At 37.7% G+C, this 26,846-nt stretch overlaps 1 protein-coding gene across 1 annotated transcript; it reads left to right on the top strand.

The window, feature by feature from the left end:
* The first annotated feature begins 402 nt into the window (after positions 1-402).
* Positions 403-23,534, top strand: wscd1a (WSC domain containing 1a). Its single transcript, XM_081369759.1, has 9 exons — positions 403-859; positions 11,253-11,976; positions 12,156-12,270; positions 15,565-15,749; positions 19,444-19,565; positions 19,947-20,118; positions 20,587-20,751; positions 21,764-21,964; positions 22,105-23,534. Exons 2-9 carry the CDS (start codon positions 11,559-11,561, stop codon positions 22,455-22,457), a joined length of 1,731 nt encoding a protein of 576 aa, XP_081225885.1. The 5' UTR covers positions 403-859; positions 11,253-11,558; the 3' UTR covers positions 22,458-23,534.
* The last annotated feature ends 3,312 nt before the right edge of the window (positions 23,535-26,846 follow it).

Below are 26,846 nucleotides of genomic sequence, written 5' to 3'. Positions count from 1 at the left end.
TATTCATTTAATTATTTTTAAAATAACCCCATAAATGGGGAGGAAGGGGAAGAAATTTTTACTTTATACATTTTTAGATGAAATTACAAAATTAAGAAGAGAATAGCCACTCATGTGTTGATATGAGATGTTGTGCCATCTCTCGTCAACAGAAAAAAAAATATATGCTGCTTCAGATGATCACAGATCAAATCATAAGAAAAATTATAGACTAGGCTACTTAATTTTGTTTTTACTTTTACGGTTTCAGTGTTTTACACATAGACAACTACTGTCACCACCTCAGGAAGGTGGTGCTCATGTTCGATAGTGATGTCACCCCGTTGCTCATTTCTTATTGGTCACACTATGACTATGTTACAACTCACTTCCCGTGTTACCCACTCCCCGGTCTCCCCCTACATGTACGTCTTTTTGAGTAACAGATTCCTTGAAAGTGCTGCTGATGCTCTGGTCCCAACTCTGTCCTCCTGGTGTGGTCTGGTCTCGCTCTCTTCTTTGACGCATGCGCACACGGGCAGCGCTGTCCGACTTAAAAACAGCTGAGCTCTTACGTGCGTTCACACAGAGAAACGTGGGACTGCAAAGCAAAGGGGACACGGCAACGGATTTAGATGAGGATTATCTCTGTTATAGTGGTTTCACAGCTATGAAAAATAAGAAAATGCAAGAGGATTAGTGACAAACATCAAGAGGAGCAAAATAGCAAAACAGAGTGAGAAAGCGAGATGCGGCTCGCCTCAGAGATGAAAGAGATGCTCGTGTTCATGAAGAGACATTCAACCCAAGGAAATCTCTGAAATACATACATTATGCTACAAGATTTGTATTCTTAACTGCCGAGGGGAAGTTGATGAAGGTAAGAGAATTTCTTATGCTTTAAAAAAAAAAAGAAATGCCTAAAAAAGCTTTTTATCACAACAAAAGTATTGTTCTAATAATTTAATATGTTTTATTGCTTAAGACTAAATGCATTTCAAAGTTTGCGTAAATTGTAAAAACGTCACTTTTATAGCCTACACCAATATATCTATTCATGTCATGGGCAGTTTTGTCAAAATGAATGCAAACAAGTGTTTATGAGTATGACCAATGTCCAAGTGACTGATTTAGCTGTTTCTGCTTTTAGGATTTGTGCTCAAATGCATGGATATTTTGCCTACTTGTATGCAGTGCTACTGCTTTATAGTTTAAATAGTAGAATCAAAGACAATAGTGTTTTAGTGTAATTGGTTAAAACCAATCCCTCACAAGTGAACGCAACAGCTTACAAGTATACAAATAATAGAACCAGGGGTCCATTGATCAATAAAAAAAATATTGCATACAATATTTGTTTTACAATATTTACAATATTTCATATACTTGTTTTATTCCTCTGGGTTGGCTGAAAGTCTAAATGGGGGTCCCCATGTGTCTGGAATAAACCTTTTTATAAAAAATTGCAATAACTTTTTATAGACCAGATAGGCTTTTTGTGCTACAACACATAACGGTTATACACTAGCTCTAATGGAGATAAATATGATGTGCCCAGTGATAGAATAGAAGCTGAATTATCTGATGAACTGCACTAACATGTGTCTTTTTAGTGCTCCCAGATGCTATAGATTTCGTTAGTGTTTCCTTCCCTCATCCTTCATCATTATATCGGTTCATTATGGTTATGAAAAAGGAATATTTTCAGACTGACTGTAAATGAGTCAGTCTTCAGCATTCATGTCTCACAGGCTTAATCAAGATCATTTTGTCATGGTTGACCTTTAAGGCGCATACATTTACCGCCTATGGGGCAAGCCGCCTCATCTCCAGAGAGGCATCTGCCATAGAATAATGTATGAATACATAATCCTTCATGATTGCATTGCATCAGCGTGCTTTTACTGTATGTCATAGTGCCCCTTTTGCAAATTTTTCTTCCTGCTCCAATTAATTTTTTAACTGCCTGTATGATGCATATATTTACAGTAGCTTCATAGGCTATGGAAGTAATGGCAGACACATGTTTTAGAAAAAAAAACTTTCAAAGTGTTTTGTTTTTTTTCAGAATGTGATTACATATCCAGCTACAAGGTCAAGTGTCTGAACAATCATTACAACGAGACTTACTTTAAGCTAAATGAAGCAGTCAAATAAAGTGATTATTCAGTCTTGAACCAGGTCTCAATTCATATAGTGTAAATACCTTTATATTGCTTTGATTAGGCTGTATTTTCCCCTTTAGATTTCCCATGGTTTGATCAACCACTGGTGACTGCAGTGTTCTCCAGCCTTGCTAAAACCTATTGTAAATAATGAATGCATGGAGGGTGGTTGATTATGCTTCTGGAAATATTTTTCTGGCCATAGCACAGTTTGCAAGAGAGTCTTATTTCCCTTCCGTCTCCCGTGGTTTCACAAAACTGACAGAAGCATTCTAAATACAATGAACTGACCTTTTTTGCCATGGCGATTATTATTTATGTGCATATTTGGAAAGTCATTGAACCGTGTTATAATTTTGATCTTGGGCTGTCAAATAACTTGCAGGAGGTTTGGAAACCAGTTAAACCCTGCACAACACTTGTCTATATTAATGTATTTCTTCTCTTTTTACATCATTAAAAAGGGGACATTTTTTTTTATATATCTGATATCATTGTTTTTTTGCATCTACCTTGATCAACACTCTTGAATCAGTTTTTAAAATACAAAAAGTGTGTTCGCCTACACCATGCATCTGGATATGTGATATTATAATACTCTTCTTCGTCATCTTGTCACGCTAAACTGTGGCTGTAATGAATTGCACGCTGACAAAACCGCTCCTTGGAAAAAATGAAATGTAATATTGTAGTAGTTATAAACAAAGGTTTATTTTAGTTCAGATTAACATTTGAGGCAATTGTATTCATAATGTCAAAATAAAACCGACTTAATGTTACCTGAAGGCATTAGAGCCTACTATTCCTGCCAAACTTCCATGGTTGCAGTTAGTGTACTACAGTAAATCCATGGGGAATGTTGCTGATCTGTGGACACTGGATAGTTCATTCATGGCTCAATGTTTCTTCCTGGTTTCCACGTCAGCGCTGTTTGATCCGTTAATAACGGAGAAATGTGAATGTTTCTCACTAGATCTCGCAGCGATGTTATTACTTCTGTGGCGAATTCAAATGCTTTCTTTACTGGATCTCTTATTAGCGCCGTGTAGTAACAGTGTCGCATGATCACGATTGGCTCGCGCTGCTTTGGTCCAAACTGATAAACGGTCCTTCAACCACACAATAACGAGCAGTTTCGTTCCGCTTGCAGTACGTTTGCCATTTGATGTTGGGCAATGTTGTGGTCGCGCCGGCGTCTCTTACATTATGAGCGTGCTTGCCACGCGCAACGCGCCTACATTTGAAATAACACATTTTTTATAAATATAAACAATATATCGATATATACGATATATCAAAATCCATATCATGTTTAAAAAATATCTCGATATATTTTAAATATCGAGATATCGCCCACCCCTAGGAGGAGCCATGGTGGAGACTTGGCTGACGAAACTAGGGGGACGACTGACAGAGACTGAGCCGATGAAGGTGGAGACCCATGCAGAGCCGATGAGACCACGCCAGTGGGACTAAGGACCAAGGTGGAGCCGGAGGGATGGAGCAGAAGGGGTGGAAAGACAAAGAGCAGCTGAAAGCCTGGAAGTGTGTGGCGCAGGCTGACCAGAGGGAGCCCGGTGTAGCCGTAAGGATGATGGTCCTAGGTGGAGCCGAGGGAAGGAGGAGCCAAGTAATGGGCTCAGCGGCTGGAGGTGGACCCAGGGTTACTCTTGCCAAGGCGCTGAAGAGCTGAAGGAAAACAGCGGAGGTGGGGACGACGGACTGGCTGGCTTTGGAAGAAGAGGCAGGAGAGGGAGGCTGGGTGGAATCTCTGGAGACACAGGAGACTTAGAGCTAAATACACAGTATAATATAAGAAATTAACTTACTCTTTGATGCACGCACTCATGCAATTACTCAACATTACAGCATCGTGGATGTACTGTCGTAATCACCACCGTTAGGTCTATCTTGCACTAGTAATAATAATGGCGATTGTACCTGTACTCAACTGCATCAGCGCCCGGGGCGGGGAAAATGTAGGGCGCGACTTAACTTTTCCATCGGAAAAACACGTCATCAGAGAAGAAAAGAAAGGCCGAAAAAAAAGAGAAAAAAAACGTATTTCTCAAAATATCTTCTTTTGTGTTCCTGGTATCCCTTTAAGGGCCTTATATACTACAGTACAACATTTACTGTTGGTTTAGGAACTACTAAAAGTGGGAGAAAGGATAGTGATAATGCAACTTGTTAAATTTCATTGTACAGAGGCAGGAAGCAGAGTATGCTCAGTTGAAAGACTTTCAATTCGTGAGAAACCACTACATTTACTTACTGCAGCAGCTGAAAAAAATTGAAGACATTACAGTCGAGGAAGAAAGGGCTACGTTTCTTGGAATGCAGTGTCATCCTCTGCAGCTGATGGTGATGAATTCCTGCGAAATACATGGAAATAATTCTGCAGTCTTGTCAGTTTGTGTCAGCGAGGACTACTGTATGCATTTGTGTGTTGTGGTGTGCCTGAACTTGTTTTATCTCCCAGAAGAGGCCTCAGAATGATCACACTTACTTGTCTGTGGTCTGTGGGTGTTAAAGTGCTCCAGTGTCAGTACTTCGACTACACCGTTTCGTGCACGCATCCGTTGTAGTTTAGTGGTCAATAAATCGGTGTCCAGGGGCCAGCAGTCGCCATCTTTTCAGCCAGCATTTATTGAGCGAATTTTAGTTATAGTGCCTTGTTTATAGCCGGGCTATAAATCCCCAAATGTAAATGTGCCTCAAGCAACACAAAGCATAAATAATCAAAGACAGACTATTCCTAACAAAATTTTAATGCATTGTCTAATTTATCTCCTTTCCTCTCTTGCCACTGTAAGTGTCTAGTAAATACTGGACGTGAACCAATGAAATTGAACATGTTTGAAACGTATCTACAAAAACAACGAGTATACGGACTCACAATACACTTATATATGCGTGTGTTACTTTGCAACAGGCTTTGTGTGTTTTAATCAAAAGCTCAGTTGGATCAAAAGCAAAATCGGACCAAATTAACAACAAATAACAGTTCACTTTATATGGAGCTTTTGGACACTGCAGTGAAATCAATCCCTGCAGTGGATGATCAATAGTTTGAGTAGGCTGTAAATAAAGTGATTGACAATCACCTGCAGTTCATCTCACAGCTGGAGGTTCCTCTTTCTTCAGCGGATTTTGATTAAGTATTATGAATGCTTTTTCAGTCATTTAGGTTTTGCTTTTCAAATCAGATGGACACATCTTGGCCAAAATATAGGCAGTATTATTCGTTTGATTGAAATAAACTCTACTGAATAGCGTGGTGTATATTGTTTGGTTTATTTTCATTTCCTTTAAACTAATATTATGCTAAATAAAATGCAATTTTGATAAGTGAACTCCTAATTAGTCATCACGACTACTCTTGGGAACTTTGCATACATTATTTTGAATTCGCTGACAGGCTGCCAATCAATGAACTGCTGGAAATGTCTTTTTAAATCTCTTTGATTAGATTATTCAATCCTGGTGTGTGATGCTGAGCAAGACTGGATTATTTGGTTACACTTTATTTTAAGGTGTCCCTGTTACTGTGTATTTATACATTTAAAGGGTTAGTTCACCCAAAAATGAAAATTATGTGATTAATGACACACCCTCATGTCGTTCCAAGCCCGTAAGACCTCCGTTCATCTTCGGAACACAGTTTAAGATATTTTAGATTTAGTCCGAGAGCTTTCTGTTCCTCCATTGAAAGTCAATGGACGGCATACTGTCCATGTCCATAAAGGCAGTACAGACATCATCAAAGTAGTCCATGTGACATCAGTGGTTCAATCTTAAGTTTATCAAGCGACGAGAATACTTTTTGTGCGCAAAAAGTAAACAAAAATAACGACTTTATTCCACTATTCATTTCCTTCTCTCTAGGCCTCGAGTGAGTTCACGTAGTGTTTTTGCGTAGTGCGTCTGTGTTGTATGTCACACGCATCACACATGACCAGCGGCGGCCAATAGTGAGCCTACGTGTGACGTACAACATAGACGCGCTGCGCAAAAACACTACGTGAAATAGCTCAAGGACCAGAGAGAAGGAAATGAATAGTGGAATAAAGTCGTTATTTTTGTTTACTTTTTGCGCACAAAAAGTATTCTCGTCGCTTGATAAACTTAAGATTGAGCCACTGATGTCACATGGACTACTTTGATGATGTCTGTACTGCCTTTATGGACGTCCATTGACTTTCAATGGAGGAACAGAAAGCTCTCGGACTAATTCTAAAATATCTTAAACTGTGTTCCGAAGATGAACAGAGGTCTTACGGGCTTGGAACGACATGAGGGTGTGTCATTAATGACATAATTTTCATTTTTGGGTGAACTAACCCTTTAAGTACTGAGTAATATTAATTAACTACATGCACTTACTATAGGGTTAGTATTAGGATTAGGTTTGGTTTAGGGTTTGGTTTTGGTTATAGTTATTACTATGGAAACTAAATGTAACGTGTAACTAGGACACCTTAAAATAAAGTGTTACCGCAAGATTATTTCTTATAACATATTACAGAATATATGTAAAACATATTGCTACTGTACAAACTAATTTTGAGATTTCATTCGCACTGCAGTATTGAGTGATAAAAAGTTATCTAAAATTAGCTTCATGTGGTAACATTTAAATTAAACAAAATTCATTTAAACCAAAGTATAATTTAACATAACTGAATCAACCTAAATATATTAGGTTACACTAGCCAAGCTAAATGTAAAGGTTAGATCTGGTAGAAATTGCTCCCTACAGTAACAATTCCAGGTTAACATTTTTTGTACAGTGCATTAGAAAGAAGAAATGCATTACATGTTAAGCATAATATAAAAATGTTTATTTTCCCCTCGTTTCTTGGATTTAGCCTTGAATATATATTAAAGGAGGACAGATTGAGGGCCAGGGGAACAGCGGGCCACCTGTCATATGTCTGCCGCCCCACTGTGACACGCAAGATTATGACTGTGGAAACCTTCTTTGCTTAAACATTTTTTTACTGAAATGCTTCATTCAGAGATACTAAAGTGGAGTGCATAACATCCAGATGGCCAGAGATGGTGGCAATATGCTTATATGAGAGAAAAGAGAGCTTTCCAGGCAGCATCTGAGCTCCAGGGTCAGTCCATCAGCCTCTGAGATGGAAGTGTGGCTGCCCTGCTGTAAGTGAGATGATAACACGCTGGGAAAGCAGATGAAGACAAATGAGTGCACCAGTCTGGACATACAGCACCCGCTCGCTGCTGTCCGCCGACAGCATGAAGACTCAGCCCAGTGCTATTACAACTCAAGAGTTTTGAGGCATGTGTCACTAGAGCAACAGCGAAATAGTCTAATAAATAATACATCAAATAAAGGCGAATAACATTTGATTTCGAACTTAATGCCCTCTGAAATGCACCGTGGAGTCGTCAGACTTCCCTGAAAGGAAATCGAAATGACCTTGGCTCTGCATTATTATTCATAAATGCATTTGTTTCTGTGTGAAATGCAATGCCATTTACCAGCAAGCACACAACAGAGCGAAAAGGAAAGATAAAATAAGATGAATTATGTGTCCCACGCATCTCACTGCTATAAAATTCGTTAACGACCATCCTTATAATTAATCGAGCCGCCTCCCTTTGGCTCCATTAATTACAGTTATTTAAAGTGAATAATATTCCAAAAAAAAAAAAAAAAAAAGCTTGGCACTACTGCCAAATTCTCCGGTTTACCAAGATGATGAGAAACTCATCTCTCATAAACATACCGTGGCCTCATTTCAGGTTCATTTTCAAAAGTGATTTTTAACTGAATAGATCTATAGTGAAAAATCCTTGAGTAGGATTCATGCCTTCACTTTAAAGCAGTGAAGGCATACCGTAGCACCTGTTAGAAGTAATTTCATTTTGAAGCAAAAACTGCTGAGCAAAAATACGTAACATAAATACTATACTTTTGGGGAAAATACTGTAGCTAGTTAGTTGTATTATACCTAATGTTAAAAAATGCAATAAGTATTTGTTTTTTTTCTACAGAGATAAAAGAGGAACAGAAATAACCATTGATAAATACACAAAATCTGACCTAAAGCAAAACACAAAGCCCTACGTACATGTTTTTTAATCTCTTTCAGTGTCTATATTTATATTTTCAATAACTCATCTTAGGGGATGTATGTATTTATACTTGAGTTGTCAATCATTGTAATTGTAATGGAACTGATTGCATAAATTAAAATGATTTGCATTGGGTCCATATCAATATTTGCTGAGGGAAAAAAAATGTATAGACATTTAAAAAAAATAATATTAAAAAAACATTATAAAAATATAGAAGTCAAGTTGTTTTTTAGCATCTCATGCCATGAGTGCAACATTTTTAAGATGGCATGCCTAGACAGTTCTAAGGGTGCGTTTACGCGACAACGATGTACTAAAAGTGGAAAAGTATTAGCTTTGGGTTTTCAGCGTACAGGCGAAAACATTACCAAAACGATCCCCGTTCACACGGATCCACTAAAACTACTAAAAACACTGTATTATGCATGCCAGGCCAGTAGTTGGCGAGTTCACTAAAGAAACACTAAACACAGACTGAACACTTAAAACGCATGCGCATGACGACACCTTTTTTTCAAATTCACGTTTTTGTAGTACACACTGGTGATAACTCCGTATCACTTTCAAAAACGTGCACTTTTTGAAAGACTTTTTGCAAAAACTTGCAAAAAAAAGAACAACTGCCAAAATGCCACTGACGTGTAAGTGAACAGCCAAAATGCATAAAACATTTTCAGTTTTTAGTTGAAAAGTCGATTTTATATAGCTGTCATTAACACAAGAACACAACAAGAACGTCTTGTGAACAGCTGTCAGTTCTGTAAATCTTGCTCATATACATGTAAGCAGCTTTTCACAATTGTATATATTATTCAAAAGCTATGACTTATGTATAAAGACATTTTTTTATGAGAACATGTTGCTGCAAATAATTCAAATGAAAAGCAGATTCATAGAGTATAGCTGAATATGACATGGTTTATTAGAACATGTCCTTGCATGTTAAAATCAGTTTTTTTTAAATACTTTCCCCACACAATTATGGTGTAGAATGGCAGATGCAGTGTGTTATTTTGATTTCTGTCAACTACATGCAGCCTCTGTGTTGTAAAGGAGAGATTTGTTAGAAGTTGCTCTGTGTGCTGGCAGAGGGGGAAAAACCACCAGACGCCAGTCACTCGCTGTTCATAGCTAGAAGAATAATGAGCCCTCAGGCTGATTGACATTCTCAGCCGCCGCATAGTTATGGTTTCCTCTGGTGCTGGCTAGGACATCCGCCCCTGCATCTCAAGCGTTTATGCAAATCTAGGCATTTTTCCAGCACTAGGCCTAAAAAAATGAGTTGGGGGCTCACTGACAAAAAAAAAAAATGGGTTCAATGAGCAAAGCTGTGCTTGTATGAAGAGCTGCAACAAGCCCAGTTATCTCTGAATAAGATCTGACTAAGAATAAGAATAATGACATTTTTGCCCCAAAATATAAAAGCTGTAAAATGAAAAGAAAACAGCTATTTGGCTATTGGTTTGCATTATCCTAAGTGATGTCAGTTGAAAAGGAAAGTCGTTTTAGAGGAAAAACAAAATACATTTTGATTACAGAAATTCTTTTGGATTGTTTGAGCACAGAAACATGTATTAAGAAAGTAAATATGGTCAATTGACTTGAAAACCATCTTGAATTAAATTAGTTTAAATTCTGTTTTTACTCTTCGTCTGGCCTTAGATTCCCATGCATTAAACCAAATCCACATTCATATTCATGTGTAGTCTGGTGATTATGCAATTAAGGCTCAGCCTGTGTTTTCATCTTCTGTGGACCCAAAAATATTTCAGATAAAATAGTCTGGTAGAGTATGTGGGGCGCACAGTGGACTCTGTATAGCTACGTAGACTTGCTTGACTGGCAATAATGAATGGAAGCAAGGGACTGCCCACCCCGGTGTTCAGTAAGACTTGTTACAAGGTTTGTTTTTGCCAAACAAAAGGATTCTCAGTGGAGCTGAAATAATGGGCTGAAAGTTTCAAGAAAGTCTAAAGCGAATGGAAGGGGAAAAGTGCTGCAAATTCCAGAAACTATCTGGCTTAGATAAGCAGTACTAAACCAGATTTAATTTCACTCAGTCAGCTAATGTGCATGTTACATGTCAAAAAACATTAGATTTGAGAAATGAAAATCAGGAATGGAAAAAGTATTTAATCACCCCTGGCAGATATCTGTAATTTTCATCTGTTGAGGATTGATGTTAAATATATATATATATATATATATATATATATATATATATATATATACTGTACATGTAAGTTTACATTTTTTTTAAACCTGGCTGCATTTATTTGATCAAACATACAATAAAAACATACTGTACAATTATACAAAAAAATAACTACTTTTCCATTTTAAATATATTTCGAAATGTAATTTATTCTTGTGAAGGCACAGCCAAATTTTCAGCATCATTACTCCAGTCTCCAGTGTCACATTATCCTTCAGAAATCATATCAAGAAAAAACAGTTGTGCTGCTTAATATTTGAAACCGTAAAGCATTTTTTTCAGGATTGTTTGATTATTAGAAAGTATTTATTAGAAATAGAAATAACATTATTTGTAACATTCTAAATGTCTTTACTGTCAATTTTGATCAATTTATGCATTCTTTCTTGCTGAAAAACTGTAAAAAACGAAAAAACATTTCCACGTACTTCACTTTGTTATATATACACACACACACACACACACAAATCCACAACTATTTGTGTGTACTGCCTTTGGGTTGGCCCAAGCCCCCCATATTTTGCACCGAGTAGGAGACTGTAGGTACCCTCTTACACTCTTCACATTCGTTGTGTACTCATAAAGACAGACAGGAGCACAAACAGGTAATGTTTCTCCAGCCAGCGAGCACTTCTCTCTCCTCTTAATGGAGACATACTACCAGAATAACTGCTACACACTCTATATTTCTTTCTTGTCTCTAGCACGCCGGTCTATCTCTGCGAATAAAAAAAGTGAAAGATGTGCTTCGACTTGTGTCTAACTGCTTTCTATTTTCCCACCAGCTTCCCCGAAGTCTTTGAGGCGTAAGAGCTCAGAGTACATTCTGCCACAAGTACTTCTGTCATCAAGGGGATGTAACGCCACACTCAAGTTTTCACTTAATCCTCTCACAGGTAAACGGCGGGACATTTTGCCGGAGGAATTTTGCGCTCAAAGAGTTTTTAAACAGAATGTGAATAAGGTATCAGTGGTAGAGCTTTCTAGAGAATGAAGAACCTGGAATAGATCTCTACCTTTTTTTGGTTGGAACAATGGCAGCATGAAACTGTAGAATACATTTTTCTTCACTAACTTGGAAGTAGGGCAACATGGCAAAGCCCTTCTACAGGCTTCAGCGCTTTTTACGACGGACTCAGCTACTCTTCTTCTTCCTCGGTGTCGCCTACATTATGGCTGGAAGTGTCCTTCTTCTGCAGAGACATGGATTGGTGGTGTCACAGCGTGGGACGAGCAGTTACTTTCCATTACCGTCTTTGCCGTCTCCTCCCAGGTCCCTGGAGGCGCCTGCCCTCCGGACAAGTTATGGAATAATGAGCGCACGGCTCAACGGCAAGGGGGTGGGATACCAAAGCGGTTTGTCCGAAGACAGTGCTGGACCACAGTGGCTGACCTCACGAAACCAGGAGATCCGATATCTGAGACGCCGCTGGTTCCACAGCCTCATGTCCGAACAGGAAGCGTCTAGAGTGGAGAAAGTCCTTCCGAAAAGAAAAATCCGACACAAAGGTGAAAGTCTGTGCTAAATGAGCTGTGTGCTTTTCAGGATGACAAATTGGTTGTTTATGATAATTGGATTATTTTCTCAATTATCTCGATTCCAAGCTGTGCTGCAGAATCTTCCCATCTGTTTGTGCAGAAAAAGGTCACGTTCTGAATTTGTGATGCGATTGTTATTCTTCGCTCAGGCACTTACATCGGCTGCTTTCTGGATGACGCCAAGGACCGTGCACTCAAAGGGATGGTGTTCTATGACTTCCGGAAAATGACCAGCACCTTGTGTCAGGACACCTGCATGGAAAGGTATGTGATTAATACACAATGTAGTTAAATACAGACATCTTTTGTTGTAAACATGGAGCCACTGAAAAGCAGATGGACATCTGTTGCCTTGAGTCTCCTTTGTGCTTATCTTAAATCACGAAATAATGAAACAGTGTTTAGGGAAAAGAACATGCAGCGTGAATCCGTGTGCCAGCTGGCGGAGCTCATGCTGGGAATGGGATCAGGCCCAATTAATGGACCGCGACTCTGGACCTGGCTTCCGCTAATGCTGGAGGAGAAACATCTATCTGCCGTGATGGAGTATACACTGTCTCTAGTTCTTAGGCCGATAGATAATTGACCACTAGAGAAAAAGTGTGAGGAAGACTGACCTCCTGTAATTACCCCCAACGTTTCAGAGCTTATTTAATTACTTGGGTGACATTTGCAATGTTCAGGGGGAATCCAAATAGTCCATTAGAAACCATGAAACCTAACCATGAGCTAGAGATGATTTTCTTTGTTCACACTGACATAGTGACTTCCTATGGAGAAGAAATCATAGAAAACAGTGTTGACAACTTTAAGGTAGTGCAAAATTCTGGTTTTCATCATGACCTGTGCAATATTATGGTCTTGCATTACAGCTAGATATAATGTCTATGGAAATTGTACAAAGAACAAACAGACTTGAAAAAAATATTTTTCTATTTCTATTTCAACAAATTAGTTAAAAGGAGCTACAGATCGTCAGCCTCAGAATTATATAATATGTAATTTATATTTATAAATGAAATATTATTTGAGTTCTTTTATTTTCTTTGAGATTTTATTATATTATTAAATTATGAAATATTATTTGAGATTTGCTATTCTTTGTAGTCTTGTTATCACAATGTTTAAAACTAATTTGTGATTTTATCATTTTCATAATTTAGTAAAAATTTGTAAAAATTGAAAACGAAAAATAAAGGAAATAAAAGGAAAAAGAAAAAAATCATTAAGGTTGCAAAGCCTAAAATAAGCTTAAAAGTTTGGGGTCAGTAAGATTTTTTAATGCTTTTGAAAGAAGTCTCTTCTGCTCACCAAGGCTGCATTTATTTGATCAGAAATACAGTAAAAACATGTAGTATTGTGAAATATTAAACAGCTGTTTTCTATTTGATTTATATTTTAAAATGTAATCATTTATTTCTGAATTTTCAGCATCATACTCCAGTCTTCAGGGTCACATGATCCTTCAGAAAGATCCTTCAGATTTGGTGCTAAAGAAACATTTATTTTTATCATCAATGTTAAGTTATGCTGCTTAAAGTTAGGGTAGGTAATTTTCGGAGCGGCTAGCAAAAGCAAGTTACCTATGAAAGCATGAGATCCCACCCTCCCTTCAGAGCGTCTCCAAAAGCCAGCACAGTTAGCAAAGCATCACGAGTCGAGAGATGGCGTAAAACTCAAAGCAAATAACATTACAATAATAATGAACATAAACAACTTAAAGAGCACTGACCTGTACCACCTGACTGCTGCTGTTTCATTTCGCTGTTTATTGCCATTGAAACATAAGTTTGAGTCACGAACCGCTCCGAATATAATGTCACAGGTTTCCATCTCTTCCAAATTACAGTAGTTATGGCGTGAACGCAGCATAATAAAAGGTGGTTGCTGTTTCGGTTGCGGTGCTCGGTGATTGACGTCTGTCTAACTCTGCATTGCATGAAACAAACTGATGGCTTGTAATGTCTGTGCGAGCAGGGTGCACCCATCTTTGTAAAGGTTACAACATTTTGTAACCTTGTAAGACACCATATTTATGGAACCTGCCAAAAGTTACTTATATCTAAGAATACATTCTATGTTTGCTCAGTCGGAAAAGGATCTGACATCCCAGCCCAGTATTATCCTCTTGCAGATAGGTGACAGAAAATCTTCCCCTGCTCTGTGTCTGCAGGTACATGTCTGCTCAGACTGTGCGATTAATTCAGAGTGCAGATTAACAGTGGGAATGTCCCTGGCGAGGTTGCCATGGCAGTGCCAATGCCACGTTTAAAGCAGAGGATCAGGGAAACAATTTGCAGAGGGGCTCAAGCTAATACCTGTTGAGCCCTACACCAACATGCTTGAATGGAATCGTGCTGCGCATTTTGCAACCTCCCAAAAAAAAAAAAAAAAAAAGGCGAGAGGGCCAGAAGGACAAAAGTGTTGAGATTGAGGATGATCGTTGTGGTTAACACAACCATGACACTTGCTGTCTCACCAGTGCATTTATTATGCACTGCATTTATTATACGCTATGCATTTATTATGCACTGGCCGCAGATGCATTGCAATTTCATTGTATACCTGATGTGCTATGACAATAAAGATTCTTATGTCAGTGTGATTGAACAAAAATTATTTTCGTTCCATCTAAGAGTTGAGATGAAGAAGAATGCAGAGTCCTGGACAAGCTCGTTACTGTGAGAGAGCTGGGCAGGTGGTACGCAATGGCACCCTGAGAAGGGCTGCCACTGCAAAGTGGCTGAGTCTAGCACCACAGGGTATGGAAAGGGTGAGACAGATGTTTGGCTCAGCAAGCTGGCCAATCACCAGCTGGTAAACCCCTGGGCTCACAGGCAGGGATGGACAGAGAGATGCGGGTGGACTTTAGCAGAATCCCTACTGGGTCCGGGCTGGATTCAAGGGTTTTAGTGTGATCTACTTGTGTAAGGCTTTTCTGGAAGACTAGAGTGTTTTTTGAAAAATAAATCTTTTGTAACACTATAAATGTTCTTACTGTAACTTTTGATAAATTGACTATAATGCATCCTTGGTAAAAAAATAAATAAAATAAAACTTACCTGAAACATATCAGTTTCCACAAAAATAAGCAAAAAATATATAATAATGTTTTCAGCATTGATAATATTGAGACATGTTTTGTGTATATGTATAAGAATGATTTCTGTAACGATCGTGTGACACTAAAGACTGGAGTACAGATGCTGAAAATTCAGCTTTGCATCACATGAATATAAATTACATTTTAAAATAATTCTTGTAAAATAATTATAATAATATTTCTGTTTTTACTGTATTTTTGATCAATTAAATGCAGCCATTGGAGCATAAGATACTTCTTTAGAAACATATATAAAAAAAATTAAACTGGTAGTATGTCACACACACATGCACACATTATATATATTGTATTAACATTTCTTTTGTTGTGAAAAATGTAATATCGTATTGTATTAAGAAATGAAAGAGTTTTCGCTGTAAATATTCATGTTATCCAACCAGGGTGGCTTACTTTTTGTGAGTATAATTAGATTTTGAATGCTTTGTTTAACACAGCGGATACCAGTTCGCTGGCCTTGAATATGGGACTGAATGTTACTGTGGCAACCGCATCACAAGCGCTCGGATGAAAGAAGAGGAGTGTAACTTGGACTGCAAAGGCGAGAAGGGCGCCATCTGTGGAGGTGTGTCCCGTCTGTCCGTTTACAAGGTGGAGGAGGTTCTTCCTGGCCAGCGGAGATGTAAGTGCTTGAAATAAGTTTACTTATTCTCAGGACAGAACTTCCCACTCTGTCATGCATAGCTTTACCAGTGCATTGGGAAGCATACAAAATCACTTAAGGAATATTAAATATTAATCATACAAACATGCAAAAATGCATAACTCTTAAGTCTTAAAATCGAATATGCTGCTCTCTAGCACTGCAGTTAGTGTGTGCAAAAATGCAGCTTAACTGGAAGAGCATAGTCTTGACAATGAAGGTCATGGGTTCAATTCCTAGGAAACACAAAAGTAAAAAAAAAAAAAAAAGTATATAACCTAATTGCTTGGATGAAAGTATCTGCCAAATGAATAAATGTAAATATGAATGCACATATCTGCAGTTCCTACCCAGCGCTGCTTCTGCAGGTAATCCAGTCTGGCAGTGGAGCTTTGATGTGGCCATATGTTTGAAACAGGTTCCTCCATCAGTCTCTTCCACATGCTGTTGGACCTCAGAGTCCAGACCCAATGTCCCTCTGCAGTTTCAGGCCAACTGGATTCGGCCCAGCACAGCACTCACAGACACAGCTATTAACCACGGACCATATGCTTTGTGGCTTAAATTGAAAATACTATCCATTGTACAAGTTAATATCTTGTTAAGAGGGATTTGTGCATCACTATTTAAATAAGATGTGCATTGTACAGTTAAGACAGCTTTTAAATACAAGTTTAATTCTTCATGCTGCTAAGAACACTACAAAGTTTCTGGATTGACAAATGCGCGATTGAATCGTAATTGCGATGATTGACAGTGATAACCAATGGATGAGACAAAATAAGACAAAACATACACAAGTACTTAATTAAATTTTTTTTGCTCTGATACCGAAATTGGAACAGAGAACCGTAAAATTTTACTGGTATTGGTACCGACTACTGAAATTTTGTTACCGTGACAAATAGTTTAAGTTAAAATACTATGCTGAATTGAGAAACTTAACCTTAAAAAATGCAGTAAAAACAGTAATATTGTGAAATATTAGTATAGTTTAAAAATAACTTTTCCATTTTTTATATATGTCAGGATCACTATCGTCAAATACGATTGGCAATTGCATACAGTTAGGATTGGCGGTATGGTTCTGTTCCGGGCAAGAAGTCCCTGCGCATCCATGCAGCCTAGCATGGATAAGAGCAGGGAGAGCAGCAATAACCCCTCTTAGGGTAAACAGAACAGAACCAACATGAATGTATTGCAGATATCATTAATTCAAGATTTTAAAGTACAACATAATTCAAGAATTTATTCTGATTCAAGGGGAATCAGAATGCCATATTGACTGACGAGAGGAGGAGCTGGGGATGGAGGAGGGTAATTAGCTCCTGAGAAACGCGATAGCTGCTGATAATACTGAAGGATCTTATATATGTATACTGTGATAGGCATCATATTCCTATTGGTAGACGTGGATCAGCTGAGTGTCAGCTGATGCAAGCTTGATATTATATATATATATATATATATATATATATATATATATATATATATATATATATATATATATATATATATATATATATAATATATATATATATATATAAACATATATATTTTTTTTTTTAGAATTTTTTTTTTTTTCTGTGATGGAAAGCTAAATTTTTAGCATCATTGCTCCGGTCCTCAGTGTCACATGAATGATCCTTCAGAAATCAGAAATCATTCTATATGCCTGTTTGGTGCTCAAGAAACATTATCATCAATGTTCAAAACAGTTGTGCTGCTTAATATTTTTGTGAAAACCGTGATACATTCTTTTCAGGGTTCTTTGATAAATAGAAAGTTTGCAAGTACTGCATTTATTTGAAATATAAATATTTTGTAACGTCATAAATGTCTTTACTGTCACTTTCAATCAGTTTAATGCATCCTAAAACTAAGTATGTATGGTAGTGTACTTCAAATAATTATACTGTTGGTCCCTAAAGTTAAAATAAAACTAAAATTGCAGTCCCCCATTTTAAAGGCCTATAAAAAAATGTTATATTCATAAAATATCATTTTGAAGCATACTCCCAAACTATGAAAGAATTTTATCATCTCTTTTTTTAATTATTGTTGAATATGATTCTAAACTAGCAGTATAGCCTGTAGTGCATAGCATATTTATGTGAAGAATATTCTAGGCATAATATTCTGCAAAATCAGAATCACTTTTGCACACCACAGTGACTGCATGGGGTCTGCCTTGTTTTTGGTAAAGTTGAACACTCTACCTCTTGTCTTAGTAAGAAGTTCAGAGACTCACCCAAGAGCTGCAGTTCTCCACTGTGCTAAAGTCTGTTTTAATAGTCATTTGTTTGATGTTTTCATGCAGCTGTGTCTCATTTACAGCCCTCACAAAGAAACATGTGATCCTTCAAACGCAAACCGCGGTACACGGGGCCTCTTCATTTAGTTGCAGAGGCAAACAAAAGCCCTGGGGTTTCGTTTACAGAGTGCTTGTTTACTCTGCAAAGGTGACAAAGTGTCATGAAGGCCTTAAATCACAGTATCCACTCACATTCTGTGTTTGTCCATGTTTTTAATCAGTTTCTCCACTGATTTCACTGTCAACGCTGGCTGGAAATTAGCTGGTGGGTCATTTATACAGAAAACTTTCAAACTTTCAAAAATCATTTATTATGATTATGTATTTATGCAGACATATATTGTGTTTGTTTTAAGCCAAAAAAATGGTTTTAAATGTTTTAAGTGACTTTGAACTTTGGAAAGATGCTATATAAATGATAAAAAATGTACACAACACTACACTACACTACAATACATAAGGAAATTAATACTTTTATTCCACAAGAATGCATTAAATTAATCAAAAGTGACAATAAAGACATTTATATTTCAAATATATTGTGTTCTTTGGAACTTTCTATTCATCGATCCTGAAAAGAATTTATTATTATACATCACAATTTTTCAACATTGATAATTATAAGAAATGTTTCTTGACCTCCAAATCAGCATATTCAAATGATTTCCGAAGGATCATGTGACACAGAAGACTGGAGTAATAATGATGAAAATTCAGCTTTACCATCACAGGAATAAAGGACATTTTTCTATTCAAACAGAAAAGTTATTTTAAATTGTAATAACATTGCACAATATTACTGTTTTTACTGTATGTAATCAAACAAATCCAGCCTTGGTGAGCATAAAATTATTATATCAGAAACAAACAAAAAATCTTATGGACCTAAAACTTTGAAATGGTAGTGCATTTCAATTAAACATATTATCATTCATATTTATGTTCTGTACATCTGCTATCATGAGAAGTTAATTCAAAATAAAATGTCAATGTCGTTTTAAAGCATAGTGAGTTTTATCAAATTCATTCATCTCCTTAGATTCAAAAGCACCTTCTAAAAGAAACATACAGCTGTGCCTGAAAAGGGTTCGGAAAATAGATAGCGTAGTTTCCTTCTTCTGTGAAATGTGGCTTCTTTGCTGTTCACTCATTACCCATACAGCCTCATTCCTTGAACTATTTGAAATTTCTTTGAAGGTCTATAAGGGTTTTTTTCTCTTTACATCTTATACCTAATTATGCATTCACTGCAGCATTTCAGACCTTAGAGCAATGAATTGAGTGCTGGCACAAAGTCTTGTCCCTACACTATTTTTCTCCTGTCAATCAGCAATGTTCTCCATTCTTCTCTGCCTTTAGACAGGAACGTGCGCTACCGGGGATGCTTCAGAAATCCTGACAAATCGACAGCAGCATCCCTGGCTCATGTCGTCCAGCCCAACCTCACCTCCCAATGGTGCATCGAGACCTGCATGGATCAGGTCTGACTTAATATAGATTAACCCAGATTGGATATGGTCCGCTTTAGTTGTTGTTCTTCTAGGTTTACAGATTTTTTCCCACAGTCTTCTAAACACAATCTGATTTTTTAACCTTTAATGTGTCCCTAAAGAGCACAAATTCACTCTGTAATCAATCCTCTTGATTGTGGTATAATTTGGCCCTCTCTATCAGATGGTCATGCTTTGTTCCACTCCAGCAACATGGTAAATTGATTTATCTTCGTCTTTAGCTGAGAAGCTAATTGCAGTGCTTGAGAACGTTTTCGGATAACTCAAAATAGTTGTAATTTGAAGTGTGGATGGAGAGACATAGGGGTTGGCTCTTGGTGAGATTCATACACATATTTACTCTATTATCAGGAGTTTCCTCTGGCCCTGGTCAGGAAGCCCGACTGTTTCTGTGGCTATGCCACCCCTCGCTTCACTCTTCACGAGCCAGTGAAGGAGGAGCTTTGTGCTGTTGAAAACAGCAGTCTGCCTAACCAGAGTTCCCATCATCTCTTCCTCCAGGTCTATCAGACACCTGTTCAAGGTAAGACTAATACTATCTCGTTGGTCTTAATAATTATCTCTGTTATTGAAGTAAAAAAAAAATCTTACTGAGCCCAAACTTTTTAACTGTAGTATACTATAATTTACCAAATGTTTAGTCTATCTAATACCACCTGCCACCAACTAGCTCTAGCAAGAGATAATAGCAACTTGTTTTTTTTTCAGGCTGTCCTTCCACTGCTTCCTGTTGCAATAGAAAATATGTCAAGACAAGAAAGAAAATTGTAAACAGTTGTTATTAAAAATAAACTTTAGTCATTCTTACCTACAGTAGCATCCGGATCCTTCTGAAGGGCTATGCAGAGCTGTAGGTGCTACACAACCAGAAAAAAAAGCACAGCATTATGTTAAAAATTACAATTGTAGTCCTTAAACTCATTTAATTCTGGCTGAAAATAACAGGTTTTTGCTTATAGTTACCTTCTGTAAGTGTCAGTTTTTGGTCCAGATTCCAGATGCACAGAGAAGAAGTTTCTACCTGAGAAGTCAAGTTCACTGGTGGCTTTGTCCAGTTTTCCTGGGGCTGGGAACACCTGGGTGAGGCATCTGATCGAGCTTGCCACAGGCTACTACACAGGCAGTTACTACTTTGATGGCACCCTCTACAATAGAGGTAACACTATCACTGCTATATCAGTGATAATATATATTACCAATTTGAAAGACTGCATGCATCATTGCTGGAGGCAATCTTTCCCACATATTGAGCCACTCTGAAAAATATTATTGCTCAGACAGTGGATGAGATGAATTTATCATAATATCATGATGTCTTTTTCTCTCATGCACATAAACAGAAAATCAAAAACATTGATGTCTCTAATAGAAAATGGGCATTTTAATCTGCCACCACAACATCTTGGCATAATTCCATTACTAAGCACAACTGCCATTGTCATTAGGAATGGGTATCAATATGGATTTCCTGACTCAATTCAGAGTTACAAGTTCTTAAATCAGTCATTTTCCATTCAAACTGTATTCCACAATTTAATTAATTTGGGAATATTTCCAGTATAACTACTGCAACTGATTCAGTAAATTCATTCAGTCTGATTCAAACAGTAACTCCAGGATTTGTGAGTTTTTGGAATGATTCATTACTTCATGAATCTGACTACATGCAAGTTATTTAGTGCGGCTCACAAGAATAACTCAACAGAAAGATGTCTGTTCTTGCCATTATTTTGTGATTATTATTATTTTTTTACATGGGGCTGTAGATTCATACAACAGAGACTCTTTTATAGAGTTTATGTGAAGTTTCTTGACATTTTTCATCTTTTCAAATCCATAAATATGCGTCATTTATTTGCGATCGCTTGATATTGTGCATTTGGGCACAGCTGACTTTCTGTTCTCTTTCAAATGCCAAACTTTATTGAGCATATTTTTGTTCTATTATTAAAGAACTTGACCTGCCTTGAAAGTCGCTGTGCCTTTTCAAATCCATCACAGAGCCTGACACATTTGCCTGAGGGGGGCCGTGGTGCTCATGCCTGGACTAACACCATTTTTGGATGCAGTTTTTGGAATGTATATGTTTGGATTCAGAGCCGGCACTGAGTGGTCGCCACATGCAGTTGGCTGTATATTCTAATCCTCTTCTCCTCCCAACTGTGCAGGCTTCAAGGGTGAGAAAGATTACTGGAAGAGTGGACGGACCATCTGCGTGAAGACACATGAGAGCAGCCAGCGGGATATAGAGATGTATGACTCAGCAATACTTTTGATAAGAAACCCGTACCGCTCACTCATGGCTGAGTTCAACCGCAAGTGCGCCGGGCACCTTGGTTACGCTTCTGATCAGCACTGGAAGAGCAAAGGTATTACGAACACATTATAAGAGGTCCATGACTCGGAGACACAAAAATGAGACACATACTGTATTCTCATAATATGTAAACTCAAGATTAGTGCAAATCATTTATGTAATTCTTACCATCCTACTTTCTCCTCTTTCCAGAGTGGCCAGAATTTGTGGGTAGTTATGCCTCCTGGTGGGCTTCTCACGTACTGGACTGGCTGCGTTATGGAAAGACACTTCTGGTGGTGCATTATGAGGAGTTGCAGGAGGCATTGGTGCCCACATTACGATCCATCACTTCTTTCCTCAATACCAGTGTCAGTGAAGAGAGTCTTCTCTGTGCTGAGTGCAACAAGGATGGCCATTTCAAGCGCTCAGGTGCGCGACATCCCACCTTTGACCCCTTCACCCCAGATATGAAACGGCTGATTGATGGTTACATCAGTACTGTGGACCAGGCACTCAGAGCCAGCAACCATTCTGGCTTGCCACAGGAGTATCTTCCAAGATGATAAGCCCAGAACTAGAGCACAGGAGTGGTCATCTTGCTCAAGTTTCAACGCTACTACCATGTCCAGGAGATATTTTGATACGTTTATTTCCTCACATATTGGGGTCGAAATGATGCCATATGATGCTGTTCTTCACTGGTGCGCTTTGAGATCGTCATGTTTTAACGGCGATCTGTAAAGGAGAAGAAAGTTCAACACAGTTGACAACGTGGTGAATAATTATAAAGATTACGTTTGACAACTGGAGATTTAAATTTCAAAAACATCTCTAGTCGGAAGCTAAATAAGTTCTCCTTCCTCCTTTGGGAGGAAACTTGAGTGCTTAATTACATACTTCAACTACAAGTCAACAAGAGGCCTAATAAACAACCGATGTAATTGCTTATGAACTAATCTGACATGTACTGCAGATGATAATGACATGTCTACCACAATAACAACATGATCATTTTATTACTATACAGTGACGTTTTTTGTAGGGACCATTTAGACCGTTTACAGAGCTGATATCAATGTATGTAATCTATTAGCATAACAGATGACATTGATTTAAACACATATTGAGGTGGACCGGGTGTTATCAACTGAAACGAATCAAGTCATTGGTTGACTAAATCTGAATATTGAGTGCAACGTGTCTATGGTGGTTATGGCCCTGATAGATGAGAAACGTTATACTCTGTCATGAAGAAGCAGAGTAACAAACATTTTTTTCTTTTTCTTCCAAAGCTTCAAGATCAAGAAAATATGACATGGCAAACAGACTTAGCATACATCAAAGTCAAACGAGTAGTGACAGTCCCCATCCCGCTAGATTCCTTCAGAATGGAAAGGAAGCTTTCAGCTGGACTAGACAAGGCTTGCCTTGCGGAATGACGCTAGCCTGATGCTAATCCTCCCAGAGCTGATTAGCACGCCGCCAGCATGCTCCAGATGTGTGTGGATTAAGCGCTGGTGTAATACTCTTTTGCACATTGCCAAACTGGGATCAGCAGCATATTCAGACAATGTCACTGTAGTGCTAGTGGCAGGAATCCCACCGGGGGTCTGTTTCTGCAGAGTTATTCAACGAGATACAAAAAAAAAAACTTAGCGGTTAGCGTCATTCAGTGTAGGCTAAATAAAAATTCCTCATTGTTGGAGTTTGATCCATAATTTAATACCAGTGATTAGTGTTACATAAAGCAGGAGTGTGTAACTTTAAACAAACTCTCCCCTCATCTGTCATTGGTCTGGAAAACCGACAGTAACGCCCCCAAACTCACGCCATTGGTTGAGTCTGTGTTGCTATGCTGTACTGCTTGGGATGTTCAAACAAAAAGATCAGTTTAATAGTCCCACAGCCATACTGTTTACACTTTTTGGGGCGAATCAAGTAAGCTTAGATGAAAATTCTCTCATTTATTCTCCCTCATGTTTATCCCAAACCAATGTTATTTTAGTATTATTTATGTACTATTCTAGTATTTATTAACATTTTGAATTTGCTTTTAATTTTAGTTTTTTTTTTAGTACTTCAACTTATTTCAGTTGGTTGCCAATGCAACATTTCTAATTTTAGTTTGTTTTTAATCTAATATAATTTTTATATTTCATTTAAGCTTTTATTTCAATTAATGAAAAACATTTTAGAATGTTTTTTTAAACCATAATATATTTAGTATATTTATATTTAATGGTTTTAGTTAACATTAACAACACTGCTTCAAACTGCCATGACTTTCTTTCTTATCCAGAGCACAAAAGACATTTTGAGGAACGTTTTAACAGTTTTTGTCCTTACAAGTCATTGGGGTCCAAAACAGCCGAAACTTCCCTCAAAATACCTTTTTTGTGTGGGTGTGTTCCATATAATGAAAGAAAGTTTGGAACGGCATGAGGGTGGATAAATTATTTTTCATTTTCGGGTGAACTATCCCTTTAAGCCTTTATTAACTATAACTTACATTATTTTGGCCCCAAAGGATTCTTACAAAGAGATATACATCAGTAAACTTAACACAAGTATAATTAATGAGCCATATATAAGGTTTAATGAAATATATCAGATTTCGCTTTAGGTTTGTTCTATAAGCCTCTGCCGTGGAGAATAAAATGCTGTGCGCCTGATATGAATTATAAATGAATTCCATTGCGCCCCCACTGTGATTTCCTGCAGGCTTGGTGCTGAGGTCATTGTGTCTTGCCTGGAGAACTGTGACAGATTAACGTCTGAATGAAACAGAATTTTTATTTCCATGCACAACGCTGCAGTATACGGTGCACATTTGCGCTACATTGAAACGTGTACAGTAGTATGCGACTGCCTACGTCTTGTGTGTGTGCGCACACAATGTTGTTCATGTTTTGGTGCCTCATTCCATGGACAAGAAAAAAAAATCAAATTCCATTATGAATTGATTATGTTCACTGAACTTTCCACAGAAGCAAATAGGTTCTATTTCTGCCATCCTAGAACAAAGGAACAAGAGGCATAATGAGCTCAAGTGGGTTTTTTTTTTACTTTCATAAACTCTCTTGACATCGGTCAGACTCTGTGACTGCTATTCACTTGAGGGGATGCTATTGAGAGGGGCCGGTCCCCAAGGTTTGACTGCTGTTGTGAAAATACAATGAATAAAATTCATGATGCAAGCTGGTGTCTTTTTTCATCTTAGAAGTGGTGACAAAAGATTGTTTGAGAATATAAAGAGAATATAAACTTGCTCTTAAGATATTCAGAGGAAAACAAATCCAGCACATGCCTGGGAAACTAAAACAGCCTGAATTATTTGTTCACCGTTTACAAAGCAATGTGAGGAGGCATTCATTGCTTTACTGAATCTACCAGTAATAACTAACATAATATATAATATCCAAACCTCAGGATTAATGTGGCAAAAACGTTTTTTTTATAAGCGTTCTTTACTACATTTTATCGCCTTTTTTTTTTTTTTTTTTAGAAGACAGGGTGCCTGCATCTGTCTTGCATCACTCTTTAATCATATTTTTGTTCCCTCTGCTTGATCATTGCTTTGAGCCCCCTTGGAGCGCAGCAAACAGCAAAAGGCCTTGCTGTTCATTCCCTTGTGTCATTTGAAGCTGCAGGCAATCTGTCTTTTAAATATTGCTACGTGCCTCTCTCATGGTAGCTGAATTTCAGTGCAGCTGACTCTTGCCCTAACACATTTGTATGTACAGTTCAAACATGTCTAAGATGAGAAGAACTGTGGCAGGGTATACTTACCAAAGCATGAAAATACATATTCTGTTCAGTGACAGAGATTGGTAGAGGTTCAACATGTATTTTAAACCATAACATGTATTTGTGATGAATCCAATCATAAATATAGCTGCATGCAGCAATTATCGGGGCCAAGCAGAACAAGACATGCCAACATGTCTGAAAGTGTCAGACCAACTGCAACATCAATTAAAGATATTTAAAGAGGATTTAAGGCAAAATGCTTGAAAAATCAGAGAAAAAGTAAATAAAAATATGATTTACTTGATTATCAGTTTTGACCAATAGGTGGCGCAGTTACAAAACTGATGTGATGTGGTCAGAGTTAAGTGACAATGACACATACAAAGTTTGGTGTCAATGTTAAGGCATTGCAGAGATAAAGCCTGAATAGTGCTTTTGGCATCATGCCTCAATTTTGCTGCTGCGCTATACGAAAACGGTTTTGTCTATCGACACGAAATCCATAACTTTTAGTCATAACTTTTCTCTGGCTCCTTCAGGACACTGTGCTGATGACCCATATCAAGTTTCGTAAAAATCCATTCATGCGTTCTTAAAATACAGCATTTTAGCACAAAATTCAAAATGGCCGACAGTCAAAATGGCCAATATGGTAAAATTGGATATCAGTCGACTCGGCATGTTGCCCTGAATCTAACGAGACCAATTTTATGATTTTTGGACAAACTGTTAAGAGGTTATAAGCAAAAATAGCCATTTTTCATATCTCCGGACCAGTAGGTGGCGTTGCGCTGAAACGCAGCATGTAGCCTCAGGTCATGCTTGTGATGACATGTACCAAGTTTGGTCTGAATACGATAAACTGTTGCGGAGATACAGCCTTACGACTGTTTTCGCAAGCGCTATGTAAAATTTGTTCATGGGTTTGTCGAAAACTGTTAAGCGAATCAACTTGAATTCCATAGCTTTTTGTCGGCATTGTCTGTAGATGATCTGGTTCAGTTTTCGTGAAAATCGGAGCAACGGCCTAGGAGGAGTTCGATAAAGTAGCTTTTTCGGAAAATTCAAAATGCCGGAAAATTTTTCATGACGGAAAATTACATCATAGGCTGCAATCGAATCGTCATGAGCTCGGGAATCAGATAAAAAATAGTTTTGTTGATAGGCCTTACAGTTCAAAAGTTATTAGCATAATATGAGTG

Source organism: Scardinius erythrophthalmus, assembly GCF_964197995.2.
Source record: "Scardinius erythrophthalmus genome assembly, chromosome: 7".
Lineage (NCBI taxonomy): Eukaryota > Metazoa > Chordata > Actinopteri > Cypriniformes > Leuciscidae > Scardinius > Scardinius erythrophthalmus.
This window is presented reverse-complemented; position numbering and strand designations above follow the sequence as displayed.